Below are 22,843 nucleotides of genomic sequence, written 5' to 3'. Positions count from 1 at the left end.
TGATAATACACTTTTCGCCAGTGCTTTACAGAAGATATTGTTTAGATGACTTGGACTATATAAAGATTCTGTATTTCTAAGGCTGTTGTCTTGAGTACATTCTTTAAAGAGAGATATTAGATTCCTTAAACATGAAAGTTCCTCAAAAGAGAGGAAACTTTTCGCTTAAACGTTTTGAAAAATATTCCCTGTAGGTGCTTAAAAACTATTCTTGAGTTCTCACCGTGCAGGATTCCTGAAAATAAAATAAAAAAAAATAAATCTGTTTTCTTTTGTCTTGTGCTATATGGTCTAGTTTTTCAAAAGGATAAAAAGGTCACTTTCTCTATACTTCTGAGTGAGCATTTGTTTTTTGTCCGTGACTTATTGTGCTCCGGTTGTTTGGTGCTGAGTTAGCCTACTTCATTTAGGAAATACTTATAAAATTTTGTTCTGGTTTTGGAAACAGAAATGTTTCTGATTTTAGTGTAGACTTGTTAACTGTGTGACCTTAATAATTCTTTCCTAAGTTTTTAACTCCTCTGGTTTCTATGAGAATAATGATATGCTTTTTAGGAACTTTCAGCATTCTGACCATGTAAAAGACAAGAACTTTTCTATCCTTTTCTTTTCTCCTTCCTTCCTTCCTTCCTTCCTTCCTTCCTTCCTTCCTTCCTTCCTTCCTTCCTTCCTTCCTTCCTTCCTTCCTTCCTCCCTCCCTCCCTCCCTCCCTCCCTCCCTCCCTCCCTCCCTCCCTCCCTCCCTCCCTCCCTCCCTTCTTTCTTTCTTTCTTTCTTTCTTTCTTTCTTTCTTTCTTTCTTTCCTTCTTTCCTTCTTTCCTTCTTTCTTTCTCTCTTTCTTGGAAATTTTACTAGTGTCTGTCACTCCAAAAGGGTTGTTATTGCTGAATGTTTTAACACAAATGTTCATTACTTTACTAGAAACTGCATAAGAAGGGGTATGTACTCTGAAAAGAGTTATCACCAGAATAGGCAATGAAAGTCAGAACAATAAACAGATTATACTTAGGTTTCATAGCTGATCTTGAACCAAAGGCCCCAGAGTCCTCAAGATGGGAGAAACATCATTTTGTAATTGAATCTAAAGGTGTCATGTAAATTAAGGTTTGAACAAATACAGATTGACAGACAGAAATAGGGTTAGGAAGACACATACAGGTTGTGTGTCTATAAATACTAGACTTATGAAGCCTGTCTTGGGAAAACTGTCAAGGCTGTAACCCTAGTGGAGAAATATTCATGGTTTCAGTTATTTTATGTATCTGCTTTACCATGTGAGAGCTTGCTGATGGACTAGAACAAAGGAGAGAAGTTCTCAGAGCACAGTATTCTTGGTGTGAGACAAGGTGTCAAAACCTATGAGCCTCAGGGCCTTAGTTTGCTCTCTGAGTGTGAAACAGACACTGACACAGGAGTAGAACTGTCACCCTGTAGCTCCCTCTGTCACTAGGCTCTAGATTGCTGATATCATAAGGCCTTTTCATGAAGAAACAGTCATCCACAGGAAGTTTCTCATGAAAAACATCTGAGTGGGTAACTAGGGTTTTTCTTAGACTTACTAACAACGTCCTTGCACGAGATTTTATACTTCAACTCTGATTTAGAGCCTCCCTAGGTTTCTTTATTCTATTCTTTTTCCTTATCAGTCTTTTTTGTTTAGTTAACCAGTGTGGTAAATTAACTGAGGCCTTAAAATGTTCATCTCCATTTTCCTTCCTTTCTTTCATCTGCTTCCATTCACATGCATGTTAATATATCACAATTTTTCTCTATAGTACATACATTTCTTCTAATGTTCAATTACTGATTCTCTTAATATTTACTTGGGTATCTAAAAGATGCCTCCAGTTGCATATGGCCTCAACTGAACCATGATCCACCCTAGCTATATTCTGTTTACTGCTGTCTTTGTTTCAGTGATAAACTCCACAGACCATTTGTTAAACTAGGAGTACAGGACACAGATTATGGCTTCAAATGGACTGAAATGTGGCTCTCAATATTGCCATTTTTTAATCAGTATCATTTCAAGGAAATTATTTAACCCCTGTAACTTTTCTAACATGAAGGAGATGCCCTGAGAATTTTCCCATGGCTCATATAAAAAGAATATAACATATGTCTGTTATCATCTAAACTTGTATTCCTTGCTCATTTTGAATTTTAGAGATGGCATTCCCTAATGTCACCCAGCTCCTCTGTGTCTTTCCAACCAGTTCTCTAGTGTGAAGTTCCATGACCCCTTTCTGAATGACTGAAAGAGCAAATCCAATGGGTTCATTTCATCTGCTTCTTCTCCCCACCCACACCCTGATTTCATTGTCTGCACCCTTGCCTTATTTTGACAAATATTTAATGTTTTATTTTGGGAACACTTGTCTATCCCAGAACACAGACATCTCATGACCTTGTATTTTTTCCTATTGTTCTTATATCTTAATGATTTCATCTTCCCCCCAAGCAGTCTCTTGCCTTTGCTCCCTGAAGTGCAGCATCTTTGCCTACATTAAGGTCTCATGCTTCCCCTACACCTGGCTTCTTTTCATGTGTCCTTCTTTTTATGTGAAGAGATTTCTACTTTTAGCTTTCCTGATCTACTCAACTCATGAGGCTCAAATAAATTTTTTTTTCTGTGAAGTTTTTCTTAGCTGGTATCCAAACTAGGCCATCTTTATTGTTTTTCTTTACAGCAGTCATGATGATTATTAGACTTTATGAAATTATTTTTTGCAAGATAACCTTCAGTATATCCTTCTGGGTCATAGTTAAATTCTCTCTTGTCATTTGTAGTTAACATGCCCATATGTAGCAGGCAGAGAGTTATGAAAATATGCTTGTTAAATAAAATGAACAAAAAACAGGAGACTGCAGATTTGTCTTAATTCTTTTCACAGAAACCCAAATTTAAAAAAAAAAAACGAACTTAAAAACCGAGGCAGATATAAGAAGTGGATACAATGTGGATCTGAGAATAGAATTCGGAGTTTCTTCTTAGTTGAATGGATGCTGTTCTACAAAATTCATTTATTCTGGTGATGAGAGATATTACATTATAAAAATGAAAATCTTTTTCCAATTTTCCTTTCCCACCACTGAAAATCTTCACAGTAGTTCATGAGAAGTGAAGGGATATGTTAAAAATACAGACAAATTGCTTTGCAAACTTGTAATTAAAATGTATAAAACAGTGTATAATTCAGGGAAATCAATGAAATACATAATTTGAATAAATACAGAATATTTTTCATTTAAATTACATTAAAAAGGAAAATATTTTATTTAACTCAACTTTTTTATTTGTGTAATAAATAGCACACACATATATGGTGTAATTTTGTAATTAAACTGTTATGTAGTAATTAAAATATTTTAACTAATTGACTTAGCCTAGGCTCTGGAAGAATATCTTTTAGTAACACAGACATAAATTTTTAAATAATGTTCAGCTTGGGTAAGAAATGCAAAAACATACCAGCATTTATTTTTTTAAATATATGTTCAAGTAGAATATTAAATGTTTGGTAACAATTAGGTTTAATTATTGATCCTGTGAGGGTGAGCAAAGTACATTAATAGTTACAGAAACAAACTACAAAAGTTTATGATGGTATAGTTAAAATATCCAACTGCATGAACTTTCATTGCCTTAAAAACAAGAAAAATATTTTAAAACAGCATTCTGCTGTCAGTAGGTAAAATAAATTACAACTTCAGCCACCAAATATATGTACGTTCTCTTGTGATAGAAGTTGCCCTTTTATCTGCCATGTTACTTCTGACAGATTTATCTTGCTGAGACCGTGACTCATTCTAGAATATGGGAGAGATAATGCCATGCATCCCACTTGATTCGTGTAATGAATAGCCTAGTGTGGTAGCTCATGCCTCTAATTCCAAAGCTTGGGAGCCATAGGCTGGCAAGTCTCTGTGAATGCAAAGCCAGCCTGGTCTCTAGAGTGAGTCTTGGGGCCAGCCAGGAATACAGGATGAGACCTTGTCTCAAAAACAAAACAAACAGTAACAAAAACAAACAACAAACAAACAAAAGTAGCTGAGATACTATGTTGAATGTTCTTCAAAATGATCAGAAAAATCCCTAATAGTACTTTCAATGGTTCATCAGAAAGGGAATCTTGAATCAGTCAATGGGTCCTGAATGTCCCTTATTGGTATTGTCTTGCTTAAAAACTGCCCAATACTGCTGTCTTGACACAGGTTAGAATCATTTGGGAAAAAGGTGAAGAGGAAATCTTAATTTGGAAAATAATCACACCAGATTGTGAGAAATTTCATAAAACATTTTTTCAATCAGTTACTAGTTACTGTTGTTGTAAGGCCCAGCTCACTATAGGTGGTGTCACCTCTGGGCAGGTTCTGTGTTGTAAAAGAAAGCAAGCTGAACAAGTCCTCTGGAGGAAGCCAGTAAGAAACAATTCTTCATGATTTCTACCTCATTTCCTATCTCCAGGTTCATGCCTAGAGTTCTGGATTGCTCTCAGTGATGGACTATAATCTAAAATAAGCTCTTTCCTCACCAAGTTGGTTTTGGTTATGGTGTTTATGACAGCAATAAAAACCTAACTAAAACAGGCATCAATCCTTGAAAAATTTATAAAAGTACACATGAAAAGATCCCAAACTCATGGAGTCTAATGTAATATGCTCAGTATTGAAATTTACGAGTCCTAAGTAAATGAAACAATTTTATTCATTAATAAAGATGGGAAACATGAAAAGTTTGCTAAATTTTTAAATAACTTCTAATAGCAAACAATGATGTTCCATAGATCAGAAATATGGATAACAATGGGAAAATAATCTATATGTTTTACTATTTATTTATTTAATTACTTGTTTGTTTATTAACATGTATTTTTGTGGCATGCACATATATATATAGGCGGGTTTCATTTATACTTATTGTAACAAGTACAAAAACAAATATGGATGCTCAAATATCTATGTGATATATGGACTTGAATCTTTCTGAAAGCAAATTAATTTTAACAAGAAAAAGGAAGAGGTATGTGTTGAATGTTCATCTCCAAAGATGGAAAGGGGGAACAGAGATCACTGTACAGTAGTATCTGAAGCCCAGGCATTCTATCAATTATGGTCAACTATTCTATCTACAATACATCATGTCTACATCTCACCAAGAAAATGCAGAAGAGCATGACCTAACCATTATCAAAAGAGAGGCCTTAGAAGATAGAATCCCACTGTGATCTTTCTCAGTTTAAAATGGTAGTATTGTAGATCCACAGGGACTTGATTCCTGGGAGCAACAATGACAGTATGCACGTATATCTTGAGAGACAGGGATGGGTTGTGTTTTGCAAAGAAGTGCTTCATTTGTGGTTCAGTATCCAATGTAGTTGGTGGTGACATTATTGGTACTAGCACTTGCTTTCTTGTTTTGCAGACTATTATCAATGCACCTGTTTGTCAAATCCACAAAGGGAAACCAGCTGACATCATGGAAGGAAAGAATCAAACAACTCCATCTGAATTCATCATCTTGGGGTTCGACCACCTGAATGAATTGCAGTATTTACTCTTCACCATCTTCTTTCTGACCTACATATGCACTTTAGGAGGCAATGTTTTTATCATTGTGGTGACCATAGCTGATTCCCACCTACACACACCCATGTATTATTTCCTAGGAAATCTTGCCCTTATTGACATCTGCTACACTACTACTAATGTCCCCCAGATGATGGTGCATCTCCTGTCAGAGAAGAAAATCATTTCCTATGGAGGCTGTGTGACCCAGCTCTTCGCATTCATTTTCTTTGTTGGCTCGGAGTGTCTCCTCCTGGCAGCAATGGCATATGACCGATATATTGCTATCTGCAAGCCCTTAAGGTACTCATTTATTATGAACAAGGCCCTGTGCAGCTGGTTGGCAGCCTCATGCTGGACGGGTGGGTTTCTCAACTCAGTGTTGCACACAGTTCTGACCTTCCACCTGCCCTTTTGTGGTAACAATCAGATCAATTATTTCTTCTGTGACATACCTCCCTTGCTCATCTTGTCTTGTGGTGATACTGCCCTCAATGAACTGGCTTTGCTGTCCATTGGGATTCTCATAGGCTGGACTCCTTTCTTGTGCATCATCCTTTCCTACCTTTACATCATCTCCACCATCCTGAGGATCCGTTCCTCTGAGGGGAGGCACAAAGCCTTTTCCACCTGTGCCTCCCACCTGCTCATTGTTATTCTCTATTATGGCAGTGCTATCTTCACGTATGTGAGGCCCATCTCATCTTACTCTCTAGAGAAAGATAGATTGATCTCAGTGCTGTATAGTGTTGTCACACCCATGCTGAATCCTGTAATTTATACGCTAAGGAACAAGGACATCAAAGAGGCTGTGAAGGCCATAGGGAGAAAGTGGCAGCCACCAGTTTTCTCTTCTGATATATAACCTCTTTTATGTGTGATCAACAATCTTACATTAGAAAGTTATCTTTTCTAACACTCAGTTGTTGCTGATTATATTTGACTTAAAATCTGTTTGTTATATTTGGCAACAGAATGAAGGGTTGGCACACTGAACCCTAATTGTACATATCTGATATGTTAGTCTCTAATGGAGTTACTTATTATAGTTCTGTCCTTTTTATTCATCTTCTCCATTTTGGAATCCTCATCTAAAGTTGGTTCATCGCTCATGCTGTATTTGCTTGTTGTAGCCTTCTCAGCTTTGAGTCTGCCTTTTCCAGCCTTGAAAAGGCTGAACAGTTTCCCCTGCCTTGAGCAGGCTAAGCAGACCTTGAACATTTGCCATGACATGTTTTATCAACCTGGGCTGAGACATCTGTCTTGGTTGCCATTGCGGGTTCCCATGAGAACTTTGATGTTTTAGCTGCTTGTGCTGACCTTGCTGTTACAACATACTTCATCTGAAGAAGGAGATGGGTTTTGTGAGTTTTTCCTTTATATATGCAAAGCTTATTATTAAACTTTGAGCCTTGATCAGAACTTTGTCTTGGCTTCTTGCTCCTCTCACACACTTACCTTATTTCTAGCCCCCTTTCAGTTAAACTTAGTTTGCCTGTGGCTGCTGGGCAGCTACAGGTGGTAGCACCGAACGAGGGTACTTGAAACTGGGGGTGGAGTGGCACACTACTGAGAAGTGCTGTCTTGGGTGGAGCTCCACAGAAAACAGAAGAAAAGTAAAAGTATCCAAGAAGCATGGTAAGCAACATACAGAATTAGTGCTAGTGCTAGCCATAAATTTTATATTTTGAAACTGTTGCTGTAAAAAGGTGCATTCAGAGGGATACAGGCTAGGCTGAAGAGGTGTTGGCTAGACATCAACTTCACCTAGATGTGGCAGCATAATGGGCCAGGGAAATTATAAACATGAATTTGTTCACAGCCAAGAGCTGTTTCAGGTGAGAAGTATAAGATTTAAAATAAGATAAAATAAAATAAAATAAAATAAAATAAAATAAATGAGGAAAAAAGAAAAAAACAACCACACCACAAAAAAAACCCAGATATTAGAAAAATTCTTAGCTCAAGTATATTTATATTGCCCTTATCCCAGAAGTAGGAATGTTAAATATATAAATGGTAGAATTAGACAAGTTGAGGAGGAATTGGGGAAATTACAAAAGCAGGGCTCTGGGGAATAACTATCAGTAGCAACCACTGTGCCTCCTCTCCCTTCTCTGGCAGAATTCCCAAAAGAAGGAGATAAATAGGTTTCGGAAATGGAGTTGTCCTCTTCCTGGGACATTTTAGCAAAAGAGAACGAAAATGGATATCAGCTATTTCAGAGCTATCCTATGGAGATATTCTTCATTCTGGTTAGAATATCTGGGTTCCTTTGAGACATCAAATTCTCTTCCCTCACTGTCTATTGTCTGTCCTTGGTACACCAATCTGTCCATATGTCTATCAATATATGTTTGTTTTTGTTTTGTTATTCAAATGATTGTTCTGTATTTCATTTTGAAAAAATGAAATGGTTAAAACTTTATCTGCTGGCTGTCCATCCTTTGATTTAGTTTAACATGTTCAAAAGGCAGTCTCAATTTGCACGGCAGAAACTGAGAAGTTACACTGCACTGTGGCCGGGAGTCCAGAACAGCTGGAAAAGCCCTGCTAGAGGCTGATTATCTACACAAGCAGCTCTTAAAGTGGCCAACAGATTTTTGCTTGTAACAAAAAGTTAGCTTAAAATTGGTAACTCAAAGTTTGAGTTATTCTTGGCATGAACCAATCGAGGAAAACAGTTCCTTAAAGATACTTCTAAATTGGGATAATATTTTATGTAATTATTATTCTAGAAACTAGACTTATAAAGGATAGAATTTAAAACAATGTCTCTTTAATGAGGTATTAAAAGCTGCACTGTCATACATTCATATATAAGAACTGGCAGCCAAACTTTGTAACGTGAAAATAATGCTCATGGTATTGATTTTGAAAGAGAATCTTTGTTGAAAACTAAGTTTTGTTTTTCAAAATTATGGGCATGCTCTAATGTTGCAAAAGAAACTTAAAAATATAGTTAAATTGCCAATGTTCCATTAGCTGCAGTTTACAATTCAATCACAAGCTCAATATTTTAACTCATCCATATTTGTAATTAAGAAAAAAATATCAACCAAGTGGAGACATTCATAAAAGATATTATAAAATAGCAGTAGATTTGAAAGATTGTTTCTTTACTATTTCTTTGTATCCTCAGGATTGTGAAAGATTTGCTTTCAGTGTTCTTTCTATTCATTTTAAAGAGCCAATGAAAAGGTATCAATGAATAATTATTTCTCAAGGCATGGCTAACAGTCCTACAGTATGTTAAAAATTTGTGGCACAAGCCATTCAGCGCATAAGACAGCAATGGCCAATAATATACATTATACATTATGTGGATGCTATCTTATTAGCAGGAAAAGGTCCTCAGGACTTGCTTCTGTGTTATAGAGATTTACAACAGGCATTAGCTATTAAAGGATCACAAATAGCTCCAGAAAAAGTGCAATCTCAAGATCCTTATAGTTATTTAGATTTTAGACTTACAAATCAAGCTGTTTTTCCTCAGAAAATAATTATTCATAGGGACAATTTAAAAACTTTAAATGATTTTCAAAAGATGTTAGGTGATATTACTTGGCTTCATTATTATTTAAAGCTTACTAGAGGAGAATTGAAACCCTTATTTGATATTCTTAGGGAGAGTTCTGATTCTACCTCTTCTTAGGTTTTAACTTTAGAGGGATTGTTGGCCTTACAACAAGTAGAAAGAGCTACTGAAAAACACATTTTTACTTATATAGATTATTCTTTGCCTTTACATTTGTTTATTTTTAATATGAGTCATACACCTACAGGATTATTAAGGCAAAAAGCTCCTCTTATGTGGATATACTCAAGGATATCTCCTCAACATAGTATATTACCATATTATGAAGCAGTGGCTCATATGATGGTGCTTGGAAGAAAGCAGCCACTGATTTGTTTTGACAAAGAACTATATATCATTAGTCAGCTTTTTAATGTGGATCAAATAATTGTTTAAAGCAGCATAGTACAGATTGGTTGCTTGCTCAAATAGGATTTGAAGTCTTTATAGATAATCATTATCCTCAAGATAGGATGATGATAAAATATTTAAATGTACATAAGGTTATATTTCCTCATATAACATCTTTATAACCTCTACATAATTCTCTTTTAATATTTACTGATGGCTCCTCTAAAGGACACACAGGATATCTTATAAATAATCAACAGGTAGTCATAGAGACTCCTGGGCTTTCTGCTTAGCTTGCAGAACTCACAGCAGTACTAAATGTTTTTCAGTCTATAAATGATGACTTTAATCTTTTTACTGATAGTCTATATATGGTTCAGTCAGTTCCTTTGTTGGAAATTTGTGCTACATTTCATTTCAATACACCAGCTGGATCTCTGTTTTCACAATTGGAAAACATCATGCTTGCTCAAAAAATTCTTTTTTATATTGGTCGTATAAGACCTCATTCTGATCTTCCCAGACCTTTAGCTGCAGGCAATGATTGTATTGACGGAGCTTTAATAGGAGAAGCTTTGGTTTCTGATCCTATTGTTTTGGCTAAACATGATCATAATAAATTCCATCTTTCTAGTTGTACCTTAAGGCTCTGACATAAGATCGCTAAGGAACAAGCTAGAATGATTGTAAAATAATGTCCTGTCTTACATTGTCTCCAGTTCTTTGTTTAGGGATTAATTCACAGGCCTTATGCCCAATCATATTTGGCAAATGGATATAACTAATTATTCAGAATTTGGAAAATTGAAATATACACATGTTTGTAGTGACACTTGTTTAGGACTCAATTTTTGCTTCTCTACATACAGGAGAAGCTTCAGAAATGTAATTGATATTGTGTACAGTTTTTTACTGCTATGGGATTGCCTAAAATCATCAAGACAGATAATGGCTCTGCTTATACTGGAAACAACTTTATACAATTTTGTAAGGGATTTGGAATTGAACATAAAACTGGAATTCCTTATAATCCATGCGACAGGGAACTGTTGAACGTGTGCACTGCACTCTGAAAAATTGGCTTTTGAAAACAAAAAAGGGGGAATCATATCCCCACACACCACAAAAAATTAAAATTTCTGTGCCAAGGAACTCTCTGAGTGTGGGGAAGAGGGCATGCTTGTATTTTTTCTGCAGGATGCTGAAGGGGCATGCTAGCTACCAGAGTGGTTAATGAGACATGCTGATGCCGGGACAAAGAATGATGCTGGGTAGTGAGTTTGTAGAATGTCCTGACAATGATGATAGAGAAGCTGTATTGGGCCTACATCCCTGATACACCCTTTATTACATCTAACAGTATGGAAAGGCCTAGAATTTTTGGTAATGGTAAACAACACTAAGTTGATGGAAATGCCTGCTAGAGGAAATTTCACTATCAATAGAGAAATTAATTACTAAAGATTTAGAACTAAAGTCTCCATATGCTTTCATGGGAGGTGCAGCTACAGGCATTTCTGCCCTAGTTTTGCAAGGAAAAAAATATGAGCTTCTTAGAACAGCAATAGCTACAGATAAAGAAAAAACAGAAACTTCTATTTCTTATTTGCAAGAACTCTAACTTCTTTGTCTGAGGTAGTTTTTCATAACAGGAAGGAACTTGATCTTTTATTCCTTCAACAGGGAGGACTGTGTGCAAAGAATGTTGTTTTTTACATCTATCATTGAGGAATAGTAAAGGAATCTATGGATAAATTTTGAGAATGACTGGCAAAAAGGAAAAGAGAAGGAGAACAAAATTAGGGATGGTTTGAATCCTGTTTTTCCACTTTTTTATGGCCTACAACTTTAATTTCTACATTGCTTGGGCCATTAATTATAATTTTGTTGCTTTTAATTTTTGGACCTTATATTTTAAACAGGTTGCTTGCTTTCATAAAAGATCGTTTTCAGCAAGCTCAGCTATGGCAGTTATTCATTGTTATGGAGAGATGCATTAAATGTATATGCAGCATGCAGCTTTGATATGTCCTTCATGGCTTTGGTCTGTATAGGAAGAGCATGCTATAGAAGGCCGGTTAGTCAGAGACAGGTAAGAGTGTTGTTGAGCTCTTGTTGGCCTAAGACAGAGACAAATACCAAAAAGCTGTGTTTGTTTTTCAGGACAGATAAGAAGGAATAATATAGACACCAACCTAAGACAGACAGGGTCACCTGGCTACTCTATACCCTAGATGGGATTATGGAAAACAAGTAAATCTTGTACCCCTATCCAACAACTGGTACTGATCATCTTAAAAAAAAAAAAAAAAGAGGAATTGTAGCCTTCTCAGCTTTGAGTAGGCCTTTCCCAGCCTTGAGAAAAACTGAGCAGGTTTCCCAGCCTTGAGCAGGTTAAGCAGAGCTTGAACATTCATCATGATAAGTCTTATCAACCTCGACAGAGACATTTGTCTTGGCTGCAGTTGCAGGTTTCCATGGGAACTTTGATGTTTTGGCTGCCTGTGCTGACCTTGCTGCTACAACATAATTTATCTGAAGAAGGAGATGGGTTTTTTGAGCTCTTTTCCTTTATATATGCAAAGCTTATTATTAATCTTTGAGCCTTGATCAGAACTTTGTCTTGGCTTTATGCGCCTCTCTTCCCCTTTACCTTATTTCTAGCCTCCCTTTCAGGTAAACCCAGTTTGCCTGTGGCTGATGCATGACTACAGTTTGATAGACTTCATGAATTATTATTTGCCATGAAAGTCTGTCCACTGAGCCAAGCAAATGCCATCTGTGACATTCAGCTGTACACCTTGTAAAATATCATCCTATCTGGGATTGTTTATGTTTACACTCTCTCATGGAGGAGTGCAAGGGCCACAAGACCCTACTTGAGTATCCAGGTGCTCCTTGCCACCTGCTGTATGCAACCTGAACTAAGGGAGGGATTAGAGTATATAGGCCAGAATACTAGGGGAGAAGTCTTCATCAATGGGGCTATGGGCATGTATTAGTCAGGGTTCTTTATAGTCACAGAACTTATGGATTGTCTCTATATTATTAAGGGAATTTATTGTAATGACTTAGAGTCTGTAGTCCAACTAGCCCAACAATGGACAGCTGTGAATGGGAAGTCCAAAAGCCTAGTTGCTTGGTCCATGAGGCCAGCTATTTCATCTCATATGCTGGATAAACTGGAATCCAGAAGAGGTAGGTTCCAACAGATGTGCTGTCAAGTAAGTGCAAGCAGGTAAAGAAGAGTAAGCCTTCCTTCTACCAATGCCTCCACAAGGTGTAGCCTAGATTAAATGTGTGTACCCCCACACCTGGATCTGGAACTTGCTTTTTCCCAGGCTGACATTAAACTCTTGCCTCAGTCTCCTGGGATTAAAGGCGTGTACCACATTTGTTGGACCTAAGCTTTTCATGGCCACTATTGCCATGGGCCAGCCAGCGTGAGGTCTTCATGAAGCAGTGAAGGGTGAAGAGCATTAGTGGAGGGTAAGACTTTTTCTTAGGAGATATGGGGGTAAGACTTTGTCTTACAAAGCTTACTTATCTAAGTCTAAGTTACTTTGCTACTGTATTTGACCTGCCTTCTCTGCTCCTGTGAGGCCCAAAACTGCAATCTCTGGCCTTGTAAAACAGCAGGTGAGCCTTTTCTGTTTTGTCCAGGTGCTTCTTGCTCTTCCATCTAGGGGGAAGTTTGTAGCAGTAAACTTCTATTGAACCAGAAGAGATAATGTTAGCAGAAGGAAAAGCATTTATATAAGCAAATATTTATAAACTTACATAAATTCATAAACATATTAACACAAGCATATTTATACATTCCATTCAAACCAGTTGGGTCCAACTTGCATACGTTCTCACAACTGCATACTTAAACACACACATCCATACTTACATATGCATTTGGAGCAAAATGCCAAGCACTGGTGCAGAAATAACTCACCTCATTCTGGATGAAAAATGGACTCCAATATTTATTGCATAGAGAAAGAAAAACCTTCTACCCTTTTAATGCTAAATGAATTAAACCCAAGTTTGTAAGGGCAAAGCTTTGCTCCGTTAATAAGACTAATCCTGCTTTGTTGTTAAGAAAAGATCTGTTCTGTCCCATGGAAAGGAGAAGCCTGTCTGCCTTTTCTGCTCTCTTTGCAGCTTTCCCCCCCCCACTTTTCCTTAGCATTTTGTACATTGTTGGTTAGACAGCCTTCATCAGCATAAAGTATTTTTGTTTGAGGACTTTCTCATCTTTCATACACTTGAATGCCAGCACTAAAACTTCTGCCTGTGTAGGTAAGGATCCCCTCTCCTGTTTTTTAAACTTAGCTTTTACATCAGGGTAACTCTTGAAAAAGAAGTAGGTCATCAGAAGTTGTATACCTTCTGGCTTTTTGGGGTCCTGATTGGTATGCTGTAATAAAGCCTTTGTGAGCTATTCTAAAAATTGAGATGATTTTCTTTTTGTTTAAATTAGATTTTTCCTTATATACATTTCAAATGCTATTTCAGAAGTTACATATACCCTCCCCCCGCCCTGCTCCCTACCCACCCACTCCTGCTTCTTGGCCTGGCATTACCCTGTAGAGGGGCATATAAAGTTTGCAATACCAAGGGGCCTCTCTTCCCATTGATGGCCGACTAGGCCATCTTCTGCTACATATATAGCAAGAGACATGAGCTCTGGGGGTACTGGTTAGTTCATGTTGTTGTTCTACCTATAGGGTTGCAAACCCCTTCAGCTCCTTGTGTGCTTTTTCTAGCTTCTCCATTGGGGGCCTTGTGTTCCATCTTATAGATGACTGTGAGCATCCACTTCTGTATTTGGCAGGCACTGGCATAGCCTCATATTAGACAGTTATAACAGGTTCCTTCAGCAAAATCTTGCTGGCATATGCAATAGTGTCTGGGTTTGGTGGGTGATTATGGGATGGGTCCCCAGGTGGGGTAGTCTCTGGATAGTCCATCCTTTCCTCTTACCTCCAAAATGTGTCTCTTTAACTCCTTTCCTGGGTATTTTGTTCCCTGTTCTAAGGAGGAATGAAGTATCCACCCCTTGATCTTCCCTCTTCTTGATTTTCTTATGTTTTGCAAATTGTATCTTGGGTATTCTAAGTTTCTGGGCTAATATCCACTTATCAGTGAGTGCATATCATGTGTGTCCTTTTGTGATTGGGTTACCCCACTTAGGATAATATCTCCAGATACATCCCTTTGTCCAAGAATTTCATAAATTCATTGATTTTAATAGCTGAGTAGTACTCCATTTTGTATATGTACCACATTTTCTGTATCCATTCTTCTGTTAAGGGACATCTGTGTTCTTTCCAGCTTCTGGCTCTTTTAAGTAAGGCTGCTATGAACATAGTGGAGCATGTGTTCCTATTACCAGTTGGAACATTTTCTGGGTATATGCCCAGGAGAGTATTACTGTATTTTCTTATAGTACTATGGCCAATTTTCAAAGGAACCACCAGACTGACTTCCAGAGTGATTGTACAAGCTTGCAATCCCACCAGCAATGGAGGAGTGTTCCTCTTTCCCCACATCCTTTCCAACATCTGCTGTCACCTGAATTTTAGAACTTAGCCATTCTGACTGGTGTGAGGTGGAATCTCAAGGTTGTTTTGACTTGCATTTCCCTGATGATTAAGAATGTTGAACATTTTTTCAGGTGCTTCTCAGCCATTTGGTATCCCTCAGTTGAGAATTCTTTGTTTAGCTCTGTACCACATTTTTTAATGGGGTTATTTGAATTTCCGGACTCCAGCTTCTTAAGCTCTTTGTATTGGATATTAGTCCCCTATCAGATTTAGGATTGGTAAAAATACTTTTCCAATCTGTTGGTGGCCTTTTTGTCTTATTGATAGTGTCTTATAGAAGATTTGCAATTTTATGAGGGCCCATTTGTCGATTCTTGATCTTACAACACAAGCCATTGCTGTTCTGTTTAGGATTTTTCCCCTGTGCCCATATCTTCAAGAGATTTTCCCACTTTTTCCTCTATTAATTTCAGTGATTCTGGTTTTATGTGGAGGCCTTTGATCCACTTAGACTTGAGCTTTGTACAAGGAGATAAGAAGGGATCACATCCTTCTACATGGTAACTGCCAGTTGTGCCAGCACCATTTGTTGAAGATGCTGTCTTTTTTCAACTGAATGGTTTTAGCTCCATTGTCAAAGATCAAGTGACCATAGGTGTGTGGATTCATTTCTGGGTCTTCAATTCTATACCATTGATCTAACTGTCTGTCATTGTACCAGTACCATGCAGTTTTTATCACAATTGTTCTGTAGTACAGCTTAATGTCCAGAATGGTGATTCCAGCAGAGTTTCTTTTATTGTTGAGAATAGATTTTGCTATCCTAGGTTTTTTATTATTCCAGATGAATTTGAAAATTGTCCTTTCTAACGCAGTGAAAAATTGAGTGGGAATTTTGATGGGGAATACATTGAATCTGTAGATTGCCTTCGGCAGGATAGGCATTTTTACCATATTAATCCTGCCAATTCATCAGTATTGGAGATTTTTCCATCTTCTGAGATCTTCTTCAATTTCTTTCTACAGAGACTTGAAGTTCTTATCATGCAGATCTTTCACTTCCTTAGCTAAAGTCACACCAAGGTATTTTATATATTATTTGTGACTATTGTGAAGGGTGTTGTTTCCCTAATTTCTTTCTCAGCCTGTTTATCTTGTTTGTAGAGAAAGACAATTGATTTGTTTGAGTTAATTTAAATCCAGCTACTGCACTGAAGCTGTTTATCAAGTTTAGGAGTTCTCTGGTGTAATTTTTGGGATCACTTATATATATTATGATGTCATCTGCAAATAGTGATATTTTGACTTCTTTTCCTATTTGGATCCTCTTGATCTCCTTTTATTGTCAAATTGCTCTGTCTAGAACTTCAAGTACTATATTGATTAGATAGGGAGAAAGTGGGCAGCCTTGTCTAGTCACTGATTTTCATGGGATTTCTTCGAGTTTCTCTCCATTTAGTTTGATGTTGGCTACTGTTTTGCTGTATATTGCTTTTTTTTTTTTTTTTGGTTTTTTCGAGACAGGGTTTCTCTGTATAGCCCTGGCTGTCCTGGCACTCACTTTGTAGACCAGGCTGGCCTCGAACTCAGAAATCCGCCTGCCTCTGCCTCCCGAGTGCTGGGATTAAAGGCGTGCGCCACCACGCCCGGCTTTTTCTTTTTTGTTTTTTTTTTTTTTTGTATATTGCTTTTATTATATTTAGGTATGGGCCTTGAATTCCTGATTTTTCCAAGATTTTTATCATGAAGGGGTGTTGGATTTTTTCAAATGCTATCTCAGCATCTAACGAGATGATCATGTGGTTTTTGTCTTTGAGTTTGTTTATATAGTGGATTATGTTGATGTATTTCCGTATATTAAACCAAGCCTGCATCCCTTGGATGAAGCCTACTTGGTCATGATGGATGATCATTTTGATGTGTTCTTGGATTTAGTTTGAGAGGATTTTATTGAGTATTTTTGAATTGGTGTTCATAAGGGAAATTGGTTTGAAGTTATTTTTCTTTGTTGGATCTTTGTGTGGTTTAGGTATCAGAGTAATTGTGGTTTCATAGAATGAATAGGGTAGAGTACCTTCTGTTTCTATTTCGTGGAATAGTTTGAGAAGTGTTGGAATAAAGTCTTCTTTGAAGCTATGATAGAACTCTCATTAAACCCTTCTGGTCCTGGGCTTTTGGTTGTTGTTGTTGTTGTTTGGGATTCTATTGATGACTGCTTCTATTTCTTTAGGGGAAATGGGACTGTTTAGATCGTTAATCTGATCCTGATTTAACTTTGGTACCTGGTATTTGTCTAGGAAGTTGTCCATTTCATCCAGATTTTCTAGTTTTGTTGATTATAATAGCCTTTTGTAGTAGGATCCGATGATGTTTTGGATTTCCTCATGTCCTGTTATTATGTCTCCTTTTTCATTTTTGATTTTGTTAATTAGGATGCTGTCCCTGTGCCCTCTAGTTAGTCTGGCTAAGGGTTTATCTAAATGTTGATTTTCTCAAAGAACCAGCTCCTGGTTTGGTAAATTTTTTGAATAGTTCTTTTTGTTTCCACCTGGTTGATTTCAGCCCTGAGTTTGATCATTTCCTGCCATCTACTCCTCTTAGGTGAATTTGCTTCCTTTAGTTCTAGAGCTCCTAGGTGTGTTGTCGGGCTGCTAGTGTATGCTCTCTCTAGTTTCATTTTGGAGACACTCAGGGCTATGAGTTTTCCTCTTAGGACTGCTTTCATTGTGTCCCATAAGTTTGTGTATGTTGTACCTCTTCATTTTTATTAAACTCTAAAAAGTCTTTAATTTCTTTCTTTATTCCTCCCTTGACCAACGTTTCTTTGAGGAAGTGTTGTTCAGTTTCCACATGAATGTTGGCTTTCTATAATTTATGTTGTTATTGAAGATCAGCCTTAGTCCATGGTGGTCTGATAGGATGCATGGGACAATTTCAATGCTTCTGTATCTGTTGAGGCCTGTTTTGTGACCAATTATATGGTCAATTTTGGAGAAGATACCATGAGGTGCTGAGAAGAAGGTATATCCTTTTGTTTTAGGATAAAATGTTCTGTAGATATCTGTTAAATCCATTTGTTTCATAACTTTGATTAGTGTCCATGTGTCTCTATTTAGTTTCTGTTTTCATGATCTGTCCATTGATGTGAGTGGGATGTTGAAGTCTCCCACTATTATTGTGTGAGGTGCAATGTGTGCTTTGAACTTTACTAGTTCCTTTAATGAATGTGGCTGCCCTTGTATTTGGAGCATAGTTATTCAGAATTGAGAGTTCATCTTGGTAGATTTTACCTTTGATGAGTATGAAGTGCGCCTCTTTTTCTTTTTTGATAACTTTGGGTGGGAAGTCAATTTTATTCGATATTAGAATGGCTACTCCAACTTACTTCTTCAGACAATTTGCTTGGAAAATTGTTTTCCAGACTTTTACTCTGAGGTAGTGTCTGTCCTTTTCACTGAGGTGGGTTTCCTGTAAGCAACAATATGTTAGGTACTTTTTTTGTAACCAGTCTATTTGTCTATGTCTTTTTATTGGGGAACTGAGTCCATTGATGTTAAGAGAAATTAAAGAAAAGTAATTGTTGTTAAATAATTGCTTCTTGTTATTTTTGTTGTTAAAGTTGGGGTTCTGTTCTTGCGGCTTTCTTCTCTTAGGTTTGTTGAAGGATTACTTTCTTGCTTTTTCTTGGGTGTAGTTTCCATCCTTGTGTTGGTGTTTTCCCCTTATTATCCTTTGAAGGGCTTGATTCATGGAAAGATATTGTATGAATTTGGTTTTTTCATGGAATACTTTGTTTTCTCCATCTATTGTAATTGAGAGTTTTGCTGGGTATAGTAGCCTGGGCTGGCATTTGTGTTCTCTTAGGGTCTGTAGAACATCTATCCAGGATCTTCTGGCTTTCATAGTCTCTGGTAAGAAGTCTGGTGCAATTCTAATAGGCCTGCCTTTATATGTTACTTGAACTTTTCCCCTTACTGCTTTTAATATTTTATCTTTATTTCATGCATTTGTTGTTTTGATTATTATGTGTCATGAGGAATTTCTTTTCTGGTCCAGTCTATTTGGAGTTCTGTAGGCTTTTTGTATGTTCATGGGCATCTCTTTCTTTAGGTTTGGGAAGTTTTCTTCGGTAAGTTTGTTGAAGATATTTGCTGGCCCTTCTTTAAGTTGAGAATCTTCATTCTCATCTACTCCTATTATCTGTAGGTTTGGTCTTCTCATTGTGTCCAGGATTTCCTGGTTGTTTTGAGTTAGGATCTTTTTCCATTTTGCATTTTCTTTGATTGTTTAATAAAAGTAGAGGAATTAGAGGTATAGGAACCCAGTGTGCTCTCTATTTGTGAAAGTTCACTCAACAAGAAAGGAACATGTATTCTGACAAGGCCATCTAACCCAGCAACTTCTCTTAGAGGAAGGACCAATGCTGGGTTGGGTGTCCCTTGGGGAAGAAGGACTTGGAGGGTTGGCTGTAGCCTTAGAATGCTTGATAAGGAGGAGTGAAGGTAGGTGCTAATGTAGAGCATTTGGAGCAATCTTCAGCTGGCACAGAAGAAGAGGAGGGCCCTGGAGAGGTAGAGGCAGCAGGCTCAGAGGTATCCTGATGAGAAGGAGAAATTGAGGCAGCAGTTTAGGATTTTGGCAGTGTGGAAACAGGTCTTCAGTAGAAAGGAGTTGGTTCATTAGCTGGATCTAGTGTTGTAGTGTCATAGTGTGAACATAGACTCAAAAAAGTTCCAAAATAGTTGTGGTCTGAATTCAAGATTATATTAAAAGTATACAGTGTCCAAGTTGGCTTTATTGTTGGAAGACAAGGTTGGTTCAGCATGTGCAGACATTCGTTGGGAGTGTCCAGTGTAAACAGAATATAATCGTGCACACACACACACACACACACACTAAATCAACTTACACAATATGGCTAAGTTGTTCAATAACAGCAATCTTATACCTACAAGTCTCAGAACTCAGTAGCTGCTTAGTCTATAAGGCTAGGTGCCTCAGTAGTTGGAGTTGTGAAACAATGGCTGTCTCACACTGGGTGGCAAGTTCCCAAGTATTTGCATTCCAACAGTTCTGGAGTTGAAACTTGGAGGACTCCTGGAGATCCACTGGTCCTAAGTCCATGTTGGAAACCTGGAGAACTTGTCCTGACATCAACAAAGAAATCAGCAGCAGTATCAAGTAAAAGGAAAGGGAAAGACAAGTGAGAAGAGGGCAAACCAACTTCCTTTTTCTGTGCCCCTTTTTATGTCTGTGCTGCCACCAGAAGGTGCCACTCACATTTGGAGTGTACCTTTCCATACCAATTAAGATGATCAAGACAGTTCCACAATTGAGGATCCCTGCTGAGATGATTCAAAGTTGTACTGCAATGGCCTCTAAAACCAAAAATCACCATGTGCAAATGAAACACATAATATGCAGTATCAATAGACTTAATGGCAAAAAATGACATAATTAACATGAGATGTAGAAAAAGCATTTGCCAATGTACAACAGCTTCATGATAAAATGTATTGAAGAAAACAGCAATAGACAGAACATACCTCCAAACAATAAATACTGTACATATGACAAATGCATAGACATTGTACTTGAGATGAAAAATTATGATCACCAGCTCTAGCATCTGTAACAAGACAAAGATGACAACCCTTTCTACTTTTATTGAGAACAACAATCAAAGTTTTAGTTTGAACAATAAAATAAGACTACAAAGTAGATAAAAATTAAAAACTAAGAAATTAGCTTTGCCTATTTGTAAATGGCATGAATCTATACTTAAAATACCCCACAGAGTCACCAGAAGAATTTAGATATGATAAACAGTTTAAATAAAGTTACCTGACAAAAAAAATCAATGCACAGAATCAATATTTTATTTATACCAGTAACAAGCTTGGGAAAGCTTGTTACTGTTGGGAAAAATATTGGGAAAGATTACAATAGCTTAAAATTAGTATAGCTAGGGAAAAATCTAAGCAAAGAGGCAGACAACATATAACAACAAAATTTTTAAGGTGCTATAAAAAGAAATTGAAGAAGACATTAAATGATTGAATGTTCTTCCATGGTGAAAGACTGGCAGAAATAAAATTGTGAAAAAGGTTATACTACCAAAAGCAATTTACAGAGTCAATGCAATTCTTTTATTTTGTGGAACAATTTGAGGAAGTATGTTGCTAGCTCTTCCCTTATAATCTTATAGAATCCAACACTGACTCCACTTTGTTCTGGGCATCAAGATGGATCTTGTTATGTGGCCTAAGGTGGTCTCTAACTTGCAGCATTTTTTTTTCTTGCCTCTGTCTACATACTGTCGGATTTTCAGGTGAGTGTCATCACACCCAGATCTGTATATTCTATATCAACTTGTGTTTATTTCTGAAGTAAGGAAGCTTCAGTATTTGGTTCTTATTCATGTCTTTTCTGACATATTTTCCATTAATTCCTTATACTTAGTTGATTTTTTTATTTCTTCAGATCAACTTTGGTTTGAATTCTACCTTATCAGTTATCAGAATGACTACATCATCTTAGCTTCCATTTGCCTGACAAGATGGCTTTCATTCTTTACCTCTTATCTGTGGGATCTTTTGCAGTGATGGTCATTTCTTAGAGACAGCAGATAGCTGAATCTTATTTCTTATATTTTTGTTTGTGAGCCTAGCCTTTAATGTCTGAGCCATTTCTCCAGCCCTGGATCTTTCTTTCTTTCTTTCTTTCTTTCTTTCTTTCTTTCTTTCTTTCTTTCTTTCTTTCTTTCTTTCTTTCTTTCTTTCCTTTTCCTTTTTCAATTTTTTATTAGATATTTTTTCATTTACATTTCAAGTGCTATCCCAAAAGTCCCCTATGCCCTCCCCTCACCCTGCTCCTGTACTCACCCTTTCCTACTTCTTGGCCCTGGCGTTCCCCTGTACTAGGGCATATAAAGTTTACAAGACCAAAGGGCCTCTGTTCCCAATGATGGCCGACTAGGCCATCTTCTGCTACATATGCAGCTAGAGACATGAGCTCTGGGGGTACTGGTTAGTTCATATTGTTGTTCCACCTATAGGGTTGCAGACCCCTTTATCTCCTTGGGTACTTTCTCTAGCTCCTCCATTGGGGGCCCTGTGTTCCATCGAATAGATGACTGTGAGCATCCACTTCTGTATTTTCCAGGCACTGGCATAGCCTCACATGAGACAGCTGGATCTTATTTCTTAATGTAGTCATCTAGTTTGCATCTTTTAATTGGAGACCTAAGGCAAACTACAATTAGAGTTATTATTAGAGATGTTTACTAATCCCTTTAATTTTGCTGGTAGTTTTTGTGGTTTGTTGCATTATTTTCCATTTCTAATTCTTTATTAGCAATAGAAGTTTGCTGGTTTATTGTGCTGGAAACAATGGACATTTTATCAAGTGAGGGATGGGTTTGCCATCTCCCAGTCAAAACTGTGACCCTGAAATGTTCCTGTCTGAAACAGGATGGATGGAAATGGAGAGGAGCCTAAGGAAAAATGGTCAAGCTACAGGCCCAAAGTGGGATCCAGCTCAAGAAGAGGCTCCAAGGCCTGACACTATTACTGAGGCTATGGAGTGCTCACAAAAAGGGACCTATCATGACTGCCCTCTGAAAGACCCAAGAAGTAGCTGAAAGAGTCAGATGCAGATATTTGCTCCCAACCAATTTACAGAAGCTGCTGACCCCTTTGGTTGAATTAGGGAAAAGCTTGAAGAATCTGAAAAGGATGTTGACCCTGTAGGAGGACCAGCAGTCTCAATTAACTTGGGCCCCCAAGATCTCTCAAACACTGGACTGCCAA

The 22,843-nt window shown here is 37.4% G+C and overlaps 1 protein-coding gene across 1 annotated transcript; it reads left to right on the top strand.

Annotated features, from left to right (window-relative positions):
• The first annotated feature begins 5,478 nt into the window (after positions 1–5,478).
• On the top strand, positions 5,479–6,432 carry LOC110284382 (olfactory receptor 5V1-like). The gene has a single exon (XM_021150123.2). It carries the CDS (start codon positions 5,479–5,481, stop codon positions 6,430–6,432), a length of 954 nt encoding a protein of 317 aa, XP_021005782.1.
• The last annotated feature ends 16,411 nt before the right edge of the window (positions 6,433–22,843 follow it).

The sequence above is a fragment of the Mus caroli genome, unplaced genomic scaffold, assembly GCF_978045245.1.
Source record: "Mus caroli unplaced genomic scaffold, Mus_caroli_1 scaffold_18, whole genome shotgun sequence".
Lineage (NCBI taxonomy): Eukaryota > Metazoa > Chordata > Mammalia > Rodentia > Muridae > Mus > Mus caroli.
The sequence above is the reverse complement of the archived record's forward strand: the minus strand, read 5'-3'. Positions and strand labels throughout refer to the sequence as shown.